Source organism: Paroedura picta, chromosome 10 (genome assembly GCF_049243985.1).
Source record: "Paroedura picta isolate Pp20150507F chromosome 10, Ppicta_v3.0, whole genome shotgun sequence".
In the NCBI taxonomy this organism is placed as follows: Eukaryota; Metazoa; Chordata; class Lepidosauria; order Squamata; family Gekkonidae; genus Paroedura; species Paroedura picta.
The window spans coordinates 3749712-3771193 of record NC_135378.1 but is presented as its reverse complement, the minus strand read 5'-3'; the positions used below and the strand labels follow the sequence as shown (position 1 = coordinate 3771193).

General features: G+C 42.9%; 1 protein-coding gene across 3 annotated transcripts in view; it reads left to right on the top strand.

Annotated features, from left to right (window-relative positions):
* The window catches only part of WFS1 (wolframin ER transmembrane glycoprotein), a 41589-nt gene that overhangs the window by 9266 nt on the left and 10841 nt on the right, over window positions 1–21482 (top strand). For 2 of the 3 annotated variants that reach the window (XM_077301704.1, XM_077301705.1), the window contains exons 2-4: window positions 435–517; window positions 16078–16222; window positions 19901–20071. In XM_077301704.1, coding sequence (XP_077157819.1) covers window positions 435–517; window positions 16078–16222; window positions 19901–20071 — 399 coding nt within the window. Of the gene's footprint in view, window positions 1–434; window positions 518–1669; window positions 1882–16077; window positions 16223–19900; window positions 20072–21482 lie in introns of all 3 variants that reach the window. The other variant, XM_077301706.1, reaches the window with a different exon arrangement.

Sequence of the window (21482 nt, the reverse complement as noted above, 5' to 3'; positions counted from 1 at the left end):
GGAAACAGCAAAGTTACGAGTAGCCTTTTCTTGTGAGAGGCCACACCAGTCTGAAGCACAAGAACAAAGTTTGAGTCCTGGGGCACCTTTAACACCAACCAAGTTTAATTCCGGCTATAAGCTTGCAGCATGCACTCTTAGACCCAAACTTAAGCTTTGCTGGTCTTAAAGATGCCACTCTGGATTCAGACTTTGTTCTGTGGGTTGCTTCAGTAAGAATAAGCTAGATAGCTCCAGAGCAGCTTGTTGGCAATGAGCATTGCAGAACATTCCAGGCCCTTGGCAACTCACTTGGCTGTTTGTGCGGCCAGATCCATGGAGTTGGATGAACCAAAGTGGTGGTCAGTGGTGCTGGGCACAAAGCTCTTCAGGTACTGAACTGTTTATAAAGCACACGCCTTTTTGATTGGTGTATTGCTTTTGTTGTTTTGCAGAAGCCATGAAGGAGGAACCAGAAGTGCTCTTTGAGGAACTGCTTGAAAGGGCCAAGGGCGGGGACTCCAAAGCACAAGCAGAGGTAATTGGCTTATTCTTTACTTCCTTGGCTTGGAAAATGTGACTTCTTGACATACAAAAGCCATACACTTCCTCTGTAACATTACAAAGAGTGTTTCCCTGGTTTGTTTTCATTGCAAAAGTTGCCCCACCCAGGGACACAAGAAAGGCCCATGCTGTGCTGCTTAATGTATGTATTCCACTTCCCTTTGCTCGCTACTTGGGAGGGGAAAGAGGGGCGTTTTTCTCTGGTGCCCAACCTAGTAAGCCCCGTTTCTGCACTGGCAAATGACATCACTGGCCCAGCTCCATCTCTGGCCTGTAGAGAGGCAGATCAGAATGTGGCTGGTGATGTATATTCGCATTTCACAGATGGCATGCGCTTCAGTGGGCATCCTTACCTACATTTTGCTTCTGAAGGTGCATGACTGCATCAGGGCAAGGGAGTGTGCTTGCATCCTCTGGGCAATGCAGACTCCTGAATTGGGGGGTAAAAGCATGGGGGCGGGGCGGAGTGTCACAGGAGATGAAAACGTTCCAGCTCCCACAAGGGTACAAGCAACAGCTGCCTGTTCACTGTGCTTTTTCAGTAGTCCCTTTAATCTTATGGAACGGGATACTAGAAGAACACAAAGCAAAGGAAAACTGTGTGAGAATGCAAAAAAGCAGTGGTGACACCTAAACATGAGTAGTATATATGTAAATATCCATAGAACATTACATAATACGAACCCACCAAATGTAGAAAATTCCTTTTAATGTGATGACATACCGTAGTTTACAAAAAGTCTGCTATTAAACTAATACATTTTGAACAAGAGTCTCTAATTCCAAGTGGCACAAAACCCAACAAATATTATATATTAAAAAGATAGCACATGATGTTATCCGTTCATTCGTATCCGACCCTTGCCGATTCTATAGGAAAGTTTTCGCCATACATTTCTGTCAATGACCGCTTCTTTTAGTGGGTTCATGGTCATCCCTGTATCGGCTTTGATCGTGTTGAGCCAGCGGATCCTTTGGCGACCACGTTTCCTTTTCCTGCTGACCGTGCCGAGCATTAATGATTTTTCTAACAAGTTTGATTGCATGATGTGTCCAAAGTAAGTGAGCTTTAGCCCTAATAACTTGCCTTCTAATGACATAGGTTTGCTCCTTGCTCCTCTTGTAGGTAACTTTGGCTGTCCATGGTATTTGCAGCATTCGTCTCCAACACCATAATTCCAAAGCATCCATTTTCCTACTAGAATCATAGAGTTGGAAGGGACCTCATGGGTCATCTAGTCCAACCCCTGCACTACGCAGGACACTCACATCCCAATCGCTCATCTACTGTAACCTGCCACCCCTTAGCCATCTGATGGAGAGGCTGATTCTGTGAAGGTAATCTAGTCTCTGTTTAAAAATTTCCAAAGATGGGGAACCCACCACCTCCCGAGGAAGCCTGTTCCACTGAGAAACCACTCTGTCAGGAACTTCTTCCGGATGTTTAGATGGAATTTCTTTTGAATTAATCTCACCCCATTCATTCTGGTCTGTCTCTTTGGGGCAAGAGAGAACAATTCTGCTCCATCCTCCATATGGCACCCTTTTAAATACTTGAAGATGGTTATCAGATCCCCTCTCAGTCGTCTCCTCTCTAGGCTAAACAGACCAAGCTCCCCCAACCTTTCTTCATATGTCTTGGTCTCCAAACCCCTCACCATCTTTGTTGCCCTCTTCTAGACACATTCCAGTTTGTCAACATCCCTCTTCAACTGGGGTGCCCAAAACTGAACACAGTACTCCAAGAGAGGCCGAACCAAAGCAGAGTAAAGCGGTACCATCACCTCCCGTGATCTGGACACGATACTCCATTTGATACAGCCCAAAATCCCATTTGCTTTTTTAGCCACTGAGTCACACTGCATGTGCGAAAAGGATCTAGGAGCCTACTAAGACTCCTAGATCCTTTTCGCACATGCTACTGCCAAGACAAGTCTCCCCCATCTTATATTGGTGTATTTGGTTTTTCCTACCTAAGTGCAGAACTTTACATTTGTCCCTATTGAACTTCATTTTATTCAATTTTAGCCCACTTCTCGAGCCTATCAAGATCATCCTGTATTCTGTTGCTGTCCTCAGTTGTGTTTGCTGCCCCTCCCAGTTTAGTGTCATCTGCAAATTTAATAAGTATCCCCTCTAATCCCTAATCCAAATCGTTTATAAATATGTTGAACAACACAGGCCCCAGGACAGATCCTTGGGGTATTCCACTTGTCACTCTTTTCCAAGAAGATGCTGAACCATTAAAAAGTACCCTCTGGGTACGATTTGTCAACCACTTATTGATCCACCTGTCAGAATTAGGATCCATACTGCATTTTACCAACTTGTGAAGAAGAATATCATGTGGAACCTTATAAAAATCTTTACTGAAATCCAGATAAACTATGTCCACGGCATTCCCCTGATCCATCAAGATAGTCACTTTCTCAAAAAATAGAGATAAGGTTGGTCTGACATGACTTGTTTGTGCGAAACCCATACTGAGTCTTAGAAATCACAGCTCTCAGTTCCAGCTGCTCAAGGACCAAGTATTTGATTATTTGTTCCAAAATTTTGCCAGCTACAGATGTCAAGCTGACGGGTTGATAATTATCTTCCTTTTTCCCTTTCTTGAATATGGTGACAACATTTGCCCACCCCCAATCGTCTGGCACCTCACCTGTTCTCCAAGAAGTGTCAAAAATAATGGACAGAGGTTCAAAGATGACATCTGCAAGTTCTTTTAGTACCCTTGGATGCATTTCATCTGGCCCAGAAGACTTTGTTTCATTTAGACCATTTATGCACTGGGCACTTTACTGCCCCAGTTCTCGTGCAGGAGCACAAATAGGGGGCAGGTGAGGTGCACTGGGCCAAATGCTCCACTGTGTGAGTGCAGGAAGAGGTGGGGCCACCTGCCATGACTAAAACTCCAACCTGTAACCCAGCATGAAACCTCCAGTGCATAAACGGTCTTAAAGAAACTAGATGTGGACTGCTCCAACAGTGATCCTAGGCCACCATTCCCGTCCCCCATGTTGTGTTACATTTTTGCCACATTGATCACTATTTCCCTCAAAGAGGAGGAGAAATAGGAGTTAAGCAGTTCAGCCCTCTCTTCATCATCTACTGTTATAATTTCAGTTTCTTGTCCTCGCAGTGGTCCTATGGTGTCTCTATTCTATTTCTTGCTTGAAATATAACTTAAGAAGCCTTTTTTGTTATGTTTAGCATTTCTTGCTAGCCTAAGCTCATATTGAGCTTTAGCTTTTCTAACACTCCCCCTACAATTCTTGATTATTTGTTTATACACATCCTTGGTAATAAGGCCTTCCTTCCATTTCCTAAATGACTCTTTTTATTCCTCAAATCTTTTTTTTTAATATACAAGTTTTTTTTCTTTTCATAAAGATAGAAATATAGTATGCAATATGAGTTATTAATACAAAGAACCGTAAAATATAAAATATAATAATCATTTGAAAATGTATGACCCCCACATTAACTACACAATGATATAAACTTTTGCCCAAAACAGAGTCTAAGAGCCATCCACATTTCCACTACATTTTTTAAAAAAGGCCTATTTATATATACAAAAGAGAAGTTGTTAATAATCAACCTACTTGAGAGATGGTAGACCTCACGTTAACTGCTTGATACAATTTAAGAGCTATCCTGACAGATATTTCTAGGTTTAAGTTAGATGCTTAATATTAAACATTTCTTGTAGAACGGTATGAGTTTTGGCCCTGTATCAATACTCTAATGAAGGGTAAAGAAAGTAGGGCTTTGCCTTAAAGATGTACAAAAAAAAAGAGAAAATTACAATAGCTTCTCCTTATCCTTTTTTTTTTTTTATAAGATTTTTATTTTTATTTTCCAGGATTAAAGATAATGAAATACATGCAATCTACATTGTTAGTACAGAAAAAAGAAAGGTTATGCTCTTCATTTAATACATTTAGTTCCCCATTTCAATCCCCTTTTGTATTATTTTCTTAAATAGTTCAGGTAAGGGCCCCATTGTTCTTGAAAGGCCTCTTCTGTTCTTCCGTTGACTATCAGTGTCAGTTTAGCCATCTTGGCAAAATCAGCTAATTTATTCAGCCAGTCTTCTATCGAGGGTAGTTCTTGCGTTTTCCATTTCTTGGCCAATTCTAGTCTTGCTGCCGTCGTCGCATAGAAGAATAAACTTTGTGTGTGGGTTGGGAGGCACTGCGGAGGAACACTTAATAACATAGCTTCAGCTTTCATAGGAAATCTAAGACCCCACATTTTCTGCATAATAGTATGTATTTTTGCCCAGAACTTATAAACTTTTTCACATCTCCACCACATATGAAAAAAGAGCCTATTTTATCATCACATTTCCAACATTTGTTGTTACAATTTTTGGCAATTTTAGCGATCACTTTTGGTGTTACATACCACCTGTAAAACATTTTATACCAATTTTCTTTGACTATTAGTATACTTTGGTATTCTAGACCATACTAGCTCCCATTGTTCCATTGTCACATTAGTCTCAATATTTTGCATCCATTTGATCATACATGGCTTAACCCATTCCATTTCGGTCTCATACCTTAATAACAATTTATATATTTGGCCCTGTAAATGTGGTTTGTCTTGGATTACTAAGTTTTCAAACTCTGGTATTGGAGCCTCTAGATTTAACGGTTGCTGAAACTCTGCTTTAAATCTAGATATTAGTTGGTTGTACTCTAACCATTGAATTTCTACTCCTTCTTTCTTTATTGTTTGTATATCCTTGAACTTGCCGGTCTTTGATATTAAGTCTTTGTACTGGAGATAAGTCAGCCTTTTCTGTTGAGCTTTCCCAAAATATGCCTCAATTGGCGATTTCAATATTGATGGTGCTGGGGATAGTCTCTTATTAGAATCATAGAATCATAGAAGGGGCCATACAGGCCATCTAGTCCAACCCCCTGCTCAATGCAGGATTAGCCCTAAGCATCCTAAAGCATCCAAGAAAAGTGTGTATCCAACCTTTGCTTGAAGACTTCCAGTGAAGGGGAGCTCACCACCTCCTTAGGCAGCCACTGCTGAACTACTCTGACTGTGAAAAACTTTTTCCTGATATCTAGCCTATATCGTTGTACTTGAAGTTTAAACCCATTACTGCGTGTCTTCTCCTCTGCAGCCAGCAGAAACAGCATCCTGCCCTCCTCCAAATGACAACCTTTCAAATACTTAAAGAGGGCTATCATGTCCCCTCTCAACCTCCTTTTCTCCAGGCTGAACATTCCCAAGTCCCTCAACCTATCTTCATAGGGCTTGGTCCCTTGGCCCCAGATCATCTTCGTCGCTCTCCTCTGTACCATTTCAATTTTATCTATGTCCTTCTTGAAGTGAGGCCTCCAGAACTGCACACAGTACTCCAGGTGTGGTCTGACCAGTGCCGTATACAATGGGACTATGACATCTTGTGATTTTGATCTGATGCCCCTGTTGATACAGCCCAAAATGGCATTTGCCTTCTTTACCGCTGCATCACATTGCCTGCTCATGTTTAGTATACAATCCACAAGTACCCCAAGGTCTCGTTCACACACAGTGCTACCTAGAAGTGTATCCCCCATCCAGTAGGCATGCTTTTCATTTTTCTGACCCAGATGCAAAACTTTACACTTATCTTTATGAAATTGCATCTTGTTCTCATTTGCCCATTTTTCCATTGTGTTCAGATCTCATTGAACTCTGTCTCTATCTTCCGGAGTATTTGCCAGTCCTCCCAATTTGGTGTCATCTGCAAACTTGATGAATACTCCACCCCCTCATCTAGATCATTAATAAATATGTTAAAAAGTACCGGGCCGAGCACCGAGCCCTGAGGTACCCCGCTACTCACCTCTCTCCAGTCTGATGAAACACCATTGACAATAACTCCTTGAGTGCGGTTCTCTAACCAATTCCCTATCCACCTAACTATCTGAAAATCCAGATTGCAGTCCTTCAACTTATCCATCAGAACATCATGGGGAACCTTGTCAAAAGCTTTACTAAAATCCAAGTAAATGACATCAACCGAATTTCCCCGATCCAGCAAACCTGTTACTTGGTCAAAAAAGGAAACCAGGTTGGTCTGGCAGGACCTGTTGGAGACAAATCCATGCTGACTTCCTTGGATCACCAAATTGTCCTCCAGATGTTTGCAGATCGCTCCCTTTAATATCTGCTCCATTATCTTCCCCACAACAGAGGTCAGACTCACTGGTCTGTATTTTACTGGGTCATCCTTCCTCCCTTTTTTGAAGATCGGAATAACATTTGCTCTTTTCCAGTCCTCCGGGACATCTCCAGTCCTTAAAGAGGTTCCGAAGATAATGGACAAGGGCTGTGCAAGTTCTCTGGAAAGTTCTTTGAGTACTCTCGGGTGCATTTCATCCAGACCAGGGGATTTGAACTCATCCAGTGCAGCTAAATGCCTCTCGACAACCTCTCTATCCATGTTAACCTGCCACCCAGACACTATCCTTTGGCTACGGCCATCTCTAGATGTGCCTAAACACTTTGACCTGTGGGAAAAAACAGATGTAAAATAGGCACTAAGCCTTTCTGCTTTCTCTGCATCTTTCATTAGAGTTTGTCCATCCGCACCCAACAGTGGGCCTATTGCCTCCTTTACTTTACGTTTGCTCCTCACATAACTGAAAAATCTTTTCTTGTTACAATGGGCTTCCCTGGCCAATCTTAGCTCACTCTCAGCTTTGGCCTTTCTGATGATTGATCTACAGTGCCTAGTAACCTGTAGGTACTCTTCTTTAGAGCTCTGTTCTTCCCTCCATTTCCTGAACATTTTCCTTTTCTTTCTTAGTTCCTCTTGAAGTTCTCTGTTCATCCAAATAGGCTTCTTAGAGCTCCTGCAGTGTTTTCGTCTTTCTGGGATAGTCATTGATTGAGCATGCAATAGCTCCTGTTTGAGTAGCGCCCACCCTTCACATGCTCCCTTCCCTTCCATCATTCTCGTCCATGGTATGACACTCATCATGTCATTGAGTTTATTAAAGTTTGCCCTATGAAAATCCAACATCCGCGTCTGGCTACAAGCTTCCTTGGCTCCCCATCTCAAAAGGAATTCTGTGAGGACATGGTCACTTCCCCCTAGGGTCCCCACCTCCTTCACCTCATCCACCAACTCTTGCCTGTTGGTCAGTATTAAGTCCAGTATGGCTGAACCTCTTGTGGGTTCATCTACCATTTGATAAATGAAATTGTCAGCCAGGCAGGTCAGAAAGTTGCATGACTGAGGACGCAGAGTTTGTTTCCCAGCACACATCTGGGAAATTGAAGTCACCCATGATGACAAGGTCCTGGCACTTGGATATTTTCTCAAGCTGCTCACAAAGTGCAGCATCCACATCCTCTCATTGGTCAAGCGGTCGGTAGCAGACACCAACCACCACACTGTTTGTTTTCCCCTCGCTTATTTTCACCCAGATGCTTTCCACTGTAGATGTGCTCTCCTTCACTAGAATTTCCTGACAGGTAAGCCCTTTCCTCACATACAGTGCCACTCCTTCACCTCTTCGATCTATTCTGTTTTTTCTGAACAGTTCATATCCATCCACCATTACATTCCAGTCATGAGAATCATTCCACCAAGTTTCTGTGATGCCTACTAGATCATACCTTTCCATCAGCATTAGAAGTTCCAGCTCTTCCTTTTTATTGCCCATGCTTCAGGCGTTAGTATAAAGACATCTGAATCCTTTTACTTTTGGTTCCCTATGAGCTGGCCTTGCCAGTTGGGCTGCCTCCAATCGTTTTCCTTCCATACACTCCCTATGTTGATCGTCTTCTTCCCCTAGTGGCTTTAGTTTAAAGCTCTCTTGATGAATCTCCCCAGGTTCCTGCCAAACACATTCTTCCCCAGTTTCGATAAGTGCAGTCCATCAGGTGCTAGTAGGCCTTCCTCAAGAAAGCCTATCCCATGGTCCCAGAAACCAAATCTCTCCTGCCGGCACCAACTACGCAGCCAGTGATTCACCTCCATTATCTTCCTCTCCCGACGCATTCCTCTTCCCTTGACAGGCAAGATTGAAGAGAATACCACTTGTGCCCCCATTTGCTTGAGCTTCCTCCCCAGATCTTGATAGTCTTTTTTAATAGGAGCGATGGTATTCAGGGACATGTCATTCGTTCCCACATGTACCATCACAAATGGGTAGCGATCCGTAGATTTGAGGAGTTTGGGCAGCCTTTCTGAAACATCTTTAATTTTCGCCCCTGGCAAGCAACACACCTCTCGGGTTAGGGGGTTGGGCCCAGTCACATGGCGATCCATTCCTCTTAGCAGGGTGTCTCCAATTACCAGTACTCTCCTTTTTTTTTTCCTTCTCAACTCCATTTCCTTCTGTCCCCGTGGCCTCTTCCCTTTGTCTTAGAGTTTGTTTTGGGACCTCTTCCCTTGTTGACCCTTGCACCTCCTCTGCAAGGGCCTGAAATCTATTCTGGAGCTCCAAAGGCCCCGAGAACTGTCTCGCCCTTCGTCATTCAGTCTTTTTCCGAACTGCCTGCAGAGGCTCCCTATTGTGGTCAATCTCCTTATCCTCTTCAGGACTGGTTGTAATCTCTTTATTCCAAGTTGCAGAGCTCTGGACTATGAACTCCTCCCCTTTCTTTCTTTGGGTCAGAGAAATAATTCTGTTTTCTAATCCCCTAATCTTTTCCTCCAAAAGTCTTACCAGTTTACACTTGGGGCAGCTGTAGTCCATCTTGTCTTCTGGGAGGAAGGCAATCATGTCACACTCACTGCAGATGATGGGATGAGTGTCCTGGATGTCCATTGTAATGTCTAGGCAGTGGAAGTACTAGGGAAATATAATCTACTGATATAATCTACTGATTCTAATTGCTCGGCCAAGAACCCCAGGTGAAGAGCCACAGGCCAAGAGCCCTTTGTCTCTCGCCCTTAAAGGCGCCAAAGGCTCGCGCCTCTGGTGAGGAGCAGCCCTTTTTAATCCTCCCAACAATTACCCAGCAATCACCTCACTGAGGCAGAACAATAGCCTCACCTGGTCAGCAGCAACTCTCCCCAGTAGCTCTCTCCATGTGCTCTCAGTTGTCTGAGCTCTTGACTATACGTTCAAGAGCCCACTAATCCAGGTGTTTGCTACTGCTTTTTGTTTTTGTTTTCTTGCTGGCCATAGTCTTTCATGGAAACTGTTACCCATGGTTTTTCTTTCAAATACAGTGGAGACAAAGGGCATCCTTGTATGGTGCCTTTACCTATTTTGATGGATTGTTTTGTGAGCATTCCATTTATTAAAATTCTAGCATCTGGTTCAAAGTATATTTGTCTGATAAATTCCAGGAAAGTACCACCACAGTCGGTTGCTTTCAGTGTTTCAAACAGGAAGTCCCAACTAACGTTGTCAAAAGCTTTCTCCGCATCCAAGAATATGAAAGCAGCCTGCAACTTTTCTTTATGCACATAGTCTGCCACATTCAAAACGAATCTTATGTTGTTCCTTATTAGTCTTCTTGGCATAAATCCAGTTTGATCTTGGTGTATAACGTCTCCGATACATTTTTTCAGTCTTTCTGCTAAGATTTTTGCCAAAATTTTATAGTCCACGTTTAGCAGAGAAATTGGTCTATACGAGTTGGGTGAGTTCGTATCTCCTCCTTCTTTATGAATAAGTGTTATTGAGGCCTGTTGCCATGATTTTGGGAGGGATTTTCCAGGATTGTCTATAATCTCATTCAATAGTTGAAGTAAGTGTGGAGAGACAACATGGCTCATCTTCTTGTAATATATTGCACTCAGTCCATCCGGCCCTGGGGCTTTTTGGGCTTTTGTTGCCATTATTGCATCATTTATTTCTTGCATTGTAATTCTTTGATTGAGAATTTTTCTGTGATGATCTGTGAATTTGCTCATTGATATTTTTTGGCAGAATGTTCCAGGGTCTATATTTTGTTCCTTTTTTGTATACATGTTCTGAAAAAAAATGGGTAAGACATGAATGAATTTCTGCTTCATTATTATAATTCAGGCCTTCATGTGATAACTTTGTGATACTATGCTTCTGATAGCTCTTCCTCAGTCTTTGAGCTAGCCATCTTCCCGGTTTATCTGCCCATTCAAAGTTTTTTTGTTTGAGATAGTCAAGTTTCTTCCTCATTTTCTCCGCCTCTAGATTGTCTCTCTGTATTGTTAATAATTTTATTTGTTTTGCTAGTCCTCTAGTTTGATGTTCTTGGTGTTGCCTTTCTGTCTGTTGCAGTTTTACTTTTATTTCACTCAGAGTCTTTTCCTTTCTTTTTCTTATTGTGGTGTTAAGTCGCAAAAGTATGCCTCTCACAAGCCGCAAGGGAGTGGCGGGCTATAAATCTAATAATAATAATAATAATAATAATAATAATAATATATGCTTTGCTGGCGTCCCACACCGTGGCCAATGAAGAGTCTGGGGTGGCATTTAGTTGGAAGAACTCTTGTAGACTTGCTTCACAAATCTGCTGGACCTTTGGGTCCTCCAGAAGATAATTATTCATTTTCCACCTTCTTATTCCGACTTTTTTCACACATAACTCTATTTGTAATGGGTTGTGGTCTGCAAAGGTGCTTGGTAGTATCTCTGAAGTTCTCAGTTTGTGTAGCATTTGTTTTGACGGCCAACAATGATCCAGTCTTGAGTAAGCATCATGTCTGTTTGAATAGAATGTATATTGGCGCGATTTTGGATGATGTTCTCTCCAGACGTCCACTAGAGCCAGATATTTGAAGTTAGATCTTACAGAAGGTGGAAATGTTGAGCCTGTTTTCCTTGAAGATTTGTCCCAATATGGATCTTGGACTGCGTTAAAGTCTCCAATTATCATTACCTCATTTTCCAATAAATCCGAATTGGACAAGAAAAAATTCCTATAAAACATCTCTTTGGCATTATTTGGCACATATAGATTCACCAAGACAAAATTTTGGCCATCAGGGAGCTTAATCCTTAAGATAGAAAAGCGTCCGTCTGGGTCCTCGGATATAGTCTTCGCATTTATATTGGGGTTTACAATATACGTCACCACCCCTCTTTTCTTTTCCTTTGCTGATACAATCCATTCTTTCCTTAGGCTTTTGTTTTTCAATAAGTTTTGATGTCTTTGTGCAATATGGGTTTCTTGTAGACATATTATATCACATTTTAGTTTCCTTAATTGATTAAAAACTTTTGATCTTTTATTCGGTGAATTTAATCCATTGACATTGACAGAAACTATCTTCAAAAGCTCCATTTTTACTTTCTGGTCCCAGCACCTTTTCTTGCTACTCCCTTGTGTTCTTGTTGGCTTGACTGTTTTCTCTGTTCTTCTGACAACGCAGAGCCTTCGGCTAGGGTATCCGCTAATTCTTGTGCTTGTTGTAGTGTTTTTATGATCCTTCTTCCTGTTGATAAAATAACTTCCAATGCGAATGGAATTTTCCATAAGTATCTAATGTTTTGTCCAATCAGAATTTGCCGTAGGAAGTGAAATTGCGCCCTTTTTTGTAATATCTCTGATGGTAAGTCTTGAAAAATCTTAACTTCTTGGTCTTCAAGGGTGAATGGATCTTCTCTATACTTTCCTTGGAGTGCGTTCTTTACTGACTTAGATTCAAAGCCAACGAGAATGTCTCTTGGCTGGTTGTTTCTCTTGGCTGCTCTAGAATTTACTCTGTAAGCTTTCTCAATTTTCACCTCTTCTTCCTCCAAGTATGCACCGATCGCCTCAGTAAGTTCTTTCTTTCAATCTTCCTTGCCAAAAGATTCCGGGGCCCCTCTAATCTTCACATTCCTACTTCTCACTTCTGACTGCAGAATTTCAAACTTGTCATCTGCTCCTGCTCTCCAGCCTTCCAGTTTTTCAATTTTAGCGTTGTGTTCTTTTAATTGTTTTATATTTCCTTCTACAAGTATTTTTATTCCGTCTATACTATCTGAGAGTTCTTTCTTAGTGTCTTGTATTTCTTTGGAGAGTTCTTTAGATTGTTGTTTAAGCACTTCTTCCATGTAAGCTTTTAACTCCTTACTTTGTTTCTCCAGGAGGCGGGCTATTTTTTCCATATCTATGCTTTCTTCTTCTGAAGTTTCTTCCAGTTCTTCTAGGTCTTGTTGTTGCCGTTTCAATCTTTCTAGTTCTTTTTCTTTTTCCTTAATTTTCTTTGCTTTGGCAGCTGTTGACATATCCTTCTTTCGTCTCCAAAAGGCTGTCACATCAACCTTTAATTTCTTTTTTGGTGATCTATCAGCTTTGGGGAGTTGTCTATCTTTTTTTCCAGACATACATTGAATACAGATTATATTAATCAACAAATGGTTATGTCACCTGGTATATGTCACTTTTAAAACTCTGTTATTACAAAACACTATTAAATCAACATATATACCGGTATACCCAATATACTTTATAGCCAAGTTATAAAAAAATAGTTACACCAGTGTTCTACCCTCCAATCCTGCAGTGCCTCCTTGATGTTCTGACTTTACTCCGCTTCACTTCTTCAACCCTTCTTGTCTACAACGTCTCAACAGCAACAGATGGGGGGCTTGTCCAGGTTATCTGCACCTGCACCTTAACCTGTCAGGCGCCTTGTTTGTAGGCTCGATCTGATGTCTGCTAGTTGTTTTCACTCCGGAGTTGTGATGAGTTGAAAGTCTTGCAGGGAAATATCCAATTAGCTTTGTAGATTAAAATAAAGAGCTCTGTAGATTACAGAGTTGAAAATAAAGAAAAAAGTTTTAAAATGGCGTATGGCACTTGCTGGACTCTGTGCACACTGAGCTTACGTTCCATGGGATATTAATTTCCCTGCGGAACAGAGAGGCCCCAGAGATTCACAAGGAATTCCTGAGTAGATGGTGGGTGGGTTAGCGCACCCAAAACCCGATTCTGTCAATCACAGCAGCGATTGACCCTCAGTGGAACAGGAGCTCAAAGTATTCGAGCTATCCAAGTGCCATGTCTCTGCCCACCCTTATCCTTAATACAGATACATCTACAAAACAATTTATACTTGACCCATTCTAAGAGCCATCCTGACAGGTATATTTTCAGATTTAAGTTGAGAGCTTAACATTAAACGTTTTCTACAGATCAGTGTGAGCTTTGGCCCTATAACAATACACTAATAAAGAAAGAATAAAAGATAAGGGGGGGAAACCCCGTTTTATATTTCCAACACTAACGATTATATTACCTATATGCCTACAAAAGAAAAGAAACAAGAGAGAAAAAAACACTGCTTCCTCTTTTTCATAAAAATAGAAATATAGAATACAGTATATGTTATTAATACAGAGAATAATAAGTTTCTAAGTTTAGATTGAATGCTTAACATTAAACATAGAACAATATGAGCTTTCGGTCTTCTTAAGGGGGTCTCATCTCGAGGCTTGCTACATCTTGTCGTTCCCGTAGACTTATATTCTGTCCCATTGGCCTTTGGCGTAGAAAGCGCAGTTGTACTCTTTCCCACAGAGTATGCATCGATAAATCTTGAGGCCATAGCACCTCCTGGACTCCAGTATCAATACAATTTTTTCCCCAAAGAGCTCCTTTAAATCGGTTACTTTCACTACAGATCCATATATCTTTTGATTGATTTTTGTACACTGTTGCTTTGAGATGGCTGTATGTCTTTTTAAAAAGGGTGTCCTTATCTGGGCTGCAGAACTCCGACATCCCTTTTTCCGTCTCCAGAATTTCAGATTTCTCTTCTACTGTTGGTTTTCCACCTTGTTTAGAGCTATCATCAGCCACTGTTATTGATCCATCATTCCTGTTGGAGACTTCTTCCTTGCCATCTTGGATCTCCTTGAAGATATTTTTGACCAATCCTTCTGTAAATGCTTTGAAATCTTGGGTTTGTTTCTCTATTAGATGAGCCAGTCTTTTTAACATAGACATGTTTTTGACTTAGAAAACAACAGCCTGCCTCAAACAATTTTACAAGTGGCCAGTAGAGGTCCTCTGTTTTATTCTCTAATGTTCCAGCACAGGAATGTGACGTATTGAAGTCAGTAAGGCAGATATTCTCGTGCTGGAACAGAGTTCTCGTGAGATCTTCCCATTCACAGCTCTTATCTCTTATCTCCGAAAACCAAAACAATTGCAGTGAGAGCTCCTCCTCATCCTCCTCCTCCTCCTCCTCCTCCTCCCCCTCCTCCCCCCTCCCCCTCCCCCTCCCCCCTCCCCCTCCCCCTCCTCCTCCTCCTCCTCCTCGGTGGCCAGAATCTGGGATTTGGAGTTTAACTCAGCCAAACACTGAATTCTCATGTAGGTCTTGAAATTCTTCAAGGGTCAGTCCAGTAGATTTTAAATAGTGAACGAGTTTCCTATACCAGGTAGAGATGCAGCAGTCTCCAAGTATACAGTATACCAGACTATTTGGATCCAGAACTTTAAGATGTTAAGCCAGGCTCGAGTAGTTAAGAGGGATGCCTTTCAAGGCTTAAAACTCAGCCACGCACCTGGGTGCACCAAGCAATTGGCAGAGAAAAGATGACTGGAGTGATTCAATGCTGGAAGTACAGTCGGGACCCCAAATAGGGATACCGTAACATAATTGTTGATACAGCAGTGCTGTTGCTAGATAAGGATAAAATGGTAACTCTCTAGTAACTCCTCATTTCGGCCTTGCCTTTCTCAATTATCTTTAAAACAAGTGCCTTCCCAAAAGTATCCTGTTCAAAAAGGTAACAGACTAAGAACAATTTTTGATGCCAAATAGTGTCCTCAAAACCATTTAATGCACAGCTTGTTACTTCATTGAAATAATACATATTTATGTAGGATCCAGCCTCTGCATGGACATATGTCCCTTATTGTGCTGATGATCGCTCCCTTTAATATCTGCTCCATTATCTTCCCCACAACAGAGGTCAGACTCACTGGTCTGTAGTTTCCCTGGTCATCCTTCCTCCCTTTTTTGAAGATTGGAATAACGTTTGCTCTCTTCCAGTCCTCCGGGACATCTCCAGTCCTTAAAGAGGTTCCGAAGATGATGGACAAGGGCTGTGCAAGTTCTCTGGAAAGTTCTTTGAATACTCTCGGATGCATTTCATCCGGACCAGGGGATTTGAACTCATCCAGTGCAGCTAAATGCCTCTCGACAACCTCTCTATCCATGTTAACCTGCCACCCAGACACTATCCTTTGGCTACGGCCATCTCTAGATGTGTCTAAACCCTTTGACCTGTGGGAAAAAACAGATGTAAAATAGGCACTAAGCCTTTCTGCTTTCTCTGCATCCTCCGTTAGAGTTTGTCCATCCGCACCCAACTGTGGGCCTATTGCCTCCTTTACTTTATGTTTGCTCCTCACAACTGAAAAATCTTTTCTTGTTACAATGGGCTTCCCTGGCCAATCTTAGCTCACTCTCAGCTTTGGCCTTTCTGATGATTATTATATAAATAAATAATAAATAAATAAATGAATATTTATTCATTAAGCAGCCAGTCCTGTACACCGTTGCATGTTTAAACTCAGTCAACATGTGGGAGCAAAGAGGTGAGCTGCTTAAACAAGACTTGTTATGTTTTGTAGATGGGGAAGTCCTACCTGAAGCTAGCAGGAAACCAAGATGAAGAGCTGAACAGCTGCAAAGCAGTGGAGTGGCTGCTGCTTGCTGCTAAACAAGGACGAAAGGGAGCCAGCAAACTACTGAAACAGTGCTTGGCAGACCGAAGAGGTACAGCTCCCTCCTGGTCTCTCATGGCCTCTTTCTGCATGATCTCCATGTTGAGCTAACCTTTGGGGACAGTCATTAGAAGGCAGACTGGTTGCTGACTCCCAAGAAAAACTGGGTTGTTGACTCCCAAGCAAAACTGATGGCTTGTGGTTTTTGTCTTTGTATTCAAGTGCTTTCGAAGGAGCATGCACAGGCATCAGCTACCAAAGGAAGGAAAAGAATTATTTTCATGTTTAGTAGGTCCCCAGGGGCATTGTGGTCCCAGGGGCATTTTCCTGGGAGTAGGTCCTTGTGAGGGACAGAGCAGGGAAGCCACAGCCCTCTGGATCAGCCCCTAGGAGCTGAGCCTTGGAGACGTGAAGTTAATCAGGAGTGAGGGTCTGAAGATGGAGGGAGGCAGGGCACTCTGGAAGAAGGGGGTCTGAAAAGGTTGAGCAGCTACCAAGCCCTGCCCAAGGAACTGCAGCCCTGCACTGGGCCGCTGAGCCTGGCCTGGCACTTAGTTGTGGCCAAGAGCTGTATTCATAGATAGTAAGCCTGCCTGAGGAAGGCATAACACTCCACAATGCTTGATTTAGTGTTAATATTGATGTCAGTCTATGTGCTTAGTCCTCAACACACTTTGTTCCTGTTTACACTTCAGTGTAAACCATCTAGCACTTGTCGATTTGCCTCTGGTATCAATCTACTTTCAGGACTCAGTTCTTGTTAAAATCCTACTGGAAAAAGCTGGCGTGGGAAGCTGCATGTGACAAAGGAAAAATCCTGGCAAGATGGTGGCTAGGCCCTAGGAAATTGAATCACTGGCCCAATGAATAACATGGAACTTACCTCTGAGTAGACCTGCTTAGGAGTGCTCCATATATAGGACTGGGCAGTCCAGTGCAGAAGCTTGTCTTGCTGGTATTATAGAATCATAGAGTTGGAAGACCTCCAGGGTCATCTAGACAAGGGGACTGGTACCGGTCCGTGGATCAGTTGGTACCGGGATACAGCTCCTCCTTGTCCTTTTTCCTGACTGCTGCCTCAAGGGCTGCCCTGCGACTCTGCCCCTAGCTCACCTTTGGTGCTTTCCAGCGGCTGCCATGGCTGGGGCTTCGGCGTGGCATTCCGCAGCTGCTGCTGGCAGCGCCCCTCAGCATGCAATGGGAATTTAGGGGCGTCAGTGGGAAAGCAAGTGGAGCAGGGGCTCAGGCGACGACGTCCCTTGGCAGAAGACTACGCCCCCCCCCCCCCCCCGGGCCTCAGTAAAATTGTGAAGCGTTGACTGGTCCCCGGTGATAAAAAGGTTGGGGACCACTGATCTAGACCAGCCCCCTGCACAGTGCAGGAACTCACAACTACCTGCCCATCCACAGTGACCACAGTTTCATGCCCAAATTATCCCCCCCCCAAAAAAAAAAATCTCCAGAATCCAGCCTGGCCTGGCGGAAGTCCACCTACCATCCCACACTGGTGAGCAGCAATTCCGTGGAACTGCAAGGAAGGGCCACAAGAGACTGGCACATCCCTTCCTGCCCACCCACTCACAATCTGCCTAAGCTCATAAAATTAGCATCCCCAAATATGAGGGATTTTGTGGACATCTATGGACGTCAGATGAATAGAACAGCAAGAAAGCACTCATCCCTCCAAAGCAGGTTTTTTTTTTTAATTGAACAGGAGTATTTGTGTGTCTGTGTCATTGGTGACCAGTAATGCCTCAGAAGTACAGCCTTCCCATGCAGCGTGAATATTCATAGTGTGATTGCCAGGGGAGATGTTTGAGTTTCCTGCTCAAGGACTATGGATTTCACACACGATAAATTGATTTGTGAGAATCTTTCATTGCTTTCTGTTTGCCTCCTGTTTGCTTTTTGTAAGACCCACTTCTGTGCTGTTTTGTAAAACTGTGAAAGTGGCCACTTGTTAAAGGGAGTCCTTGTCTGTTGGTGGTTAGTAAGGATGCCTATCAACAACAGATGCAGGTGGGTGGCCATGCTACTCCCAAGCCAGAGAACGAAGTGTGAGCCCAGTGACACTTCTAAGGCCAGCAGAACAAAAGGGAAAGGATGCCAGGAGGTGGCAAAATCCCAATCAAATTCACCATCTCTAAAAACAGTTTTGTATTTGATGTAAATGTAGATAAATAGATACAGAAGAAGATAATAATAAAAGTTATTCTTTTAACTAATATTTTATTTATTTAACTAATATTTAACTAATATTCTTTTAATAAAAGTTATTCCAAATTATGGAAAATAGTATTAAAAGACTGGATCAAAATTCATTTCAAATATAGGTATGGATTGCCTAATATACAATATAAGATAATAAACTATATGTTGGTTATGAAGCAAGACAATAAAAATATATAATACTAGCAGAAAAGCCTATTGTATAAAAAATACAACAGGCTTTAAAGTCCAGCCCTGCCAAGACCTCTCTAGGCTGGTGTGAGGCTGGGTGGAGTGGGGGCGATCTCGGACAGGCACTCCCTACCTTTCCCGCCACTGCCGAGGCAGCCCCACTGGGGACTTGCAAAGTGGCTGTGAAGCTATTGCAGCAGGGACGAGCTCCCCTGGGTGCTCCCTGCCTCCCCCGCCAACTGCCTGGGCAGCCCTGCCACAGCAATGAGGCTAGTCATGCTGGGGGTGAGCTCAGGCAGGTGCTCCTTGCCTACCTGCCCAGCCTGTCCAGCCACACACCCATCCAGGCAGCCCTTGCGAGGCTATGGCAGGGCTGCTCGAGCTGGGGCCACCTTACCCAACTGCTGCCTTTTCATGCAGCTGGAAGGCGGAGGGGGAGGCAGTCAGGGATGGTGTGTCCCCTTCCTGATTGGTCCTTTGGGGTCGAGTGCCCTCCCCAAGGGCCAATCAGAGATGTGGAGGCAGTTAGGGGCAGGCTATCCCCTGCCTGATTGGTGTTCCCGGGTCAGTGACTCCCCAGGGGTCCAATCAGGTTTGAGATGAGTCCCAACGCCTCCCACCATTTATATCCAGGTTTATATATGGTACAGATATGAAATAAATCAAAATATTCAGCTAGTGCTGAAACTGTCCACAGCAATTAAATTTCTTACAGTGACACAGCATTTTTTATACATGCTCTGAAGTCAGATGTCCCATATCAGAGTTGAACCCATGAGGGGCCAAAGTCTGCAGCCTTAAAATTGGTTGTTGGTTATTGGTGTACATGTTCTACAGACTGTTTTATGTATGGTTCTCTGTTATAATGTAAACCGCCCTGAGCCTCCGGGGAGGGCGGTATAAAAGTATGATAAATAAATAAATAAATAAATAAATAAATAAAATTCATCCCATTTCCCTTTTATTTCTTTATCTTTAATTTATATACCGCTCCTCTTGAGCCAGTTGTCTGATGGCGTTGTTTATTGTAAGAACATCTGATGGCATATGCAACCATATCTGAATTGCATGTTCTTTTCTAATTGCTTTTTCTATTAATTTGAAATATATGATATTTCTTTATCATGCTTTAGGATGGTTAGGGCTGATCCTGCCCTGAGCAGGGGGTTGGACTAGATGGCCTGTATGGCCCCTTCCAACTCTGTGATTCTATGATTCTATGATAAAATGACACGATAAACAACACTCACGTCCTCAAGTCCACTCTGAAGTGGGGTAAATATACCTGGTGCAGGTATGATGTTTTTAACATATAATTTCTTTTCTTAAGGCATCACTTTGGAGAACGAGCAAGAAGTGAAGAAATTAGCATCTGAGACTGATTTGGAAAGAGTGGTGAGAAAAGCTGGTTCGGTCATGTACTGGAAACTCAATCCAGAGAAGAAAAGGCAGTTGGCAGTTTCAGAACTATTAGAAAATGTTGACCAAGTTGATGGTGAAGGTTTGTATTATTCTTTGAAAGGGATGCTATTATATGAGAAAGCTCCTTTTGTTCTTAAGGAAGGAGTAGGCAAGCTTGTTTCATGAACATTTCCATAGGTGTACAAGAGCATCTCTGCTCCACTGAATGAGCCAGGCACTCAGACAGCATGTCAGCCTCAACAGCAACTCACTGAGTCAGACCACTGGCCTGATACAGCCTCCTCCCTGCAGCAGCTGCTCTCTGAAGTCTTGTGCAGAGCTCTCACCTCGACTTGTTAGCTGAGCTACTGTAACTGGGGTGAGGGTGGGGGTGGGGCTCTTAGAAGGCAACAGAGGGTACCTTTTTCTTTAAAACCTGGGATCTTCACCCTGAACAGTTTTATGACTTACTGAGTGGCCGGCAGAAAATCTCAGTCTTGCTGTAAGCAGATGATATTGCCCTTTTCTCTCTGACCAGAGTTTGGACTAAATAGGCTTCTGGATAGATTGGGTGATTACTGTAGGGAGGAAGCTCTAACTATTAACTACCAAAAAACAAAAGTCATTGTCTTTAAAAGAAAACCAAAAAGATCAACTTGGAGCATACAGGGCACCCAAATCGAGCATTGCAAATCATTTAAGTACTTAAGTACTCTAAGACCTTGTCGTGGAATGCCCTAAAAGCAATAAAGACCTTGGGGGCAATCATGAGATTTTACCATACGAAGGGGAGACACCTCATAGACCCAGCTATCAAACTGCTTACAACTGAAATCATCCCCAGCTTACTGCATGGCATCAAAGTTTGGGGCAGGAAGGAGCAAGCACTCAGTGGCTTAGAATCCATTCAGAACACCTTCAAGAGAAGTGTCCTAGCTCTTCCCAAAGGGAAGAGGGCAGAGCTTGGACTTCCCTTGCACTCATCTAGCCCTGCTAAAATGGTGGAAGAAAAATATACTGTTTATTACAAGCTCTTTTAGCCATCAGTACTTTAACTCTGCCACTTTCTGCCTTCATGATGATGATGATGTTATCCGTTCAGTCATGTCCGACCTTTGGCGATTCTATAGGAAAGTCTTCGCCATGCCTCCCTGTCTCTAACTGCTTCTTTTAGTTGGTTCATGGTCATCCCTGTATCGGCTTTGATCGTGTTGAGCCAGCGGATCCTTTGGCGACCACGTTTCCTTTTGCCGCTGACGATGCCGAGCATTAATGATTTTTCTAACGAGTTTGATCGCATGATGCGTCCAAAGTAAGTGAGCTTTAGCCGCAACATCTTCCCTTCCAATGACGCAGTTGGCCTGCTCCTCTCCCAAACTATCTTGTTGGTAACTTTGGCTGTCCATGGTATTTGCAGCATTCGTCTCCAACATCATAATTCGAAAGCCTCTATTCTTCTCCTGTCTTCCTTCTCCAGGGTCCAGCTTTCGCTTCCATAGGTTGTTATGGGA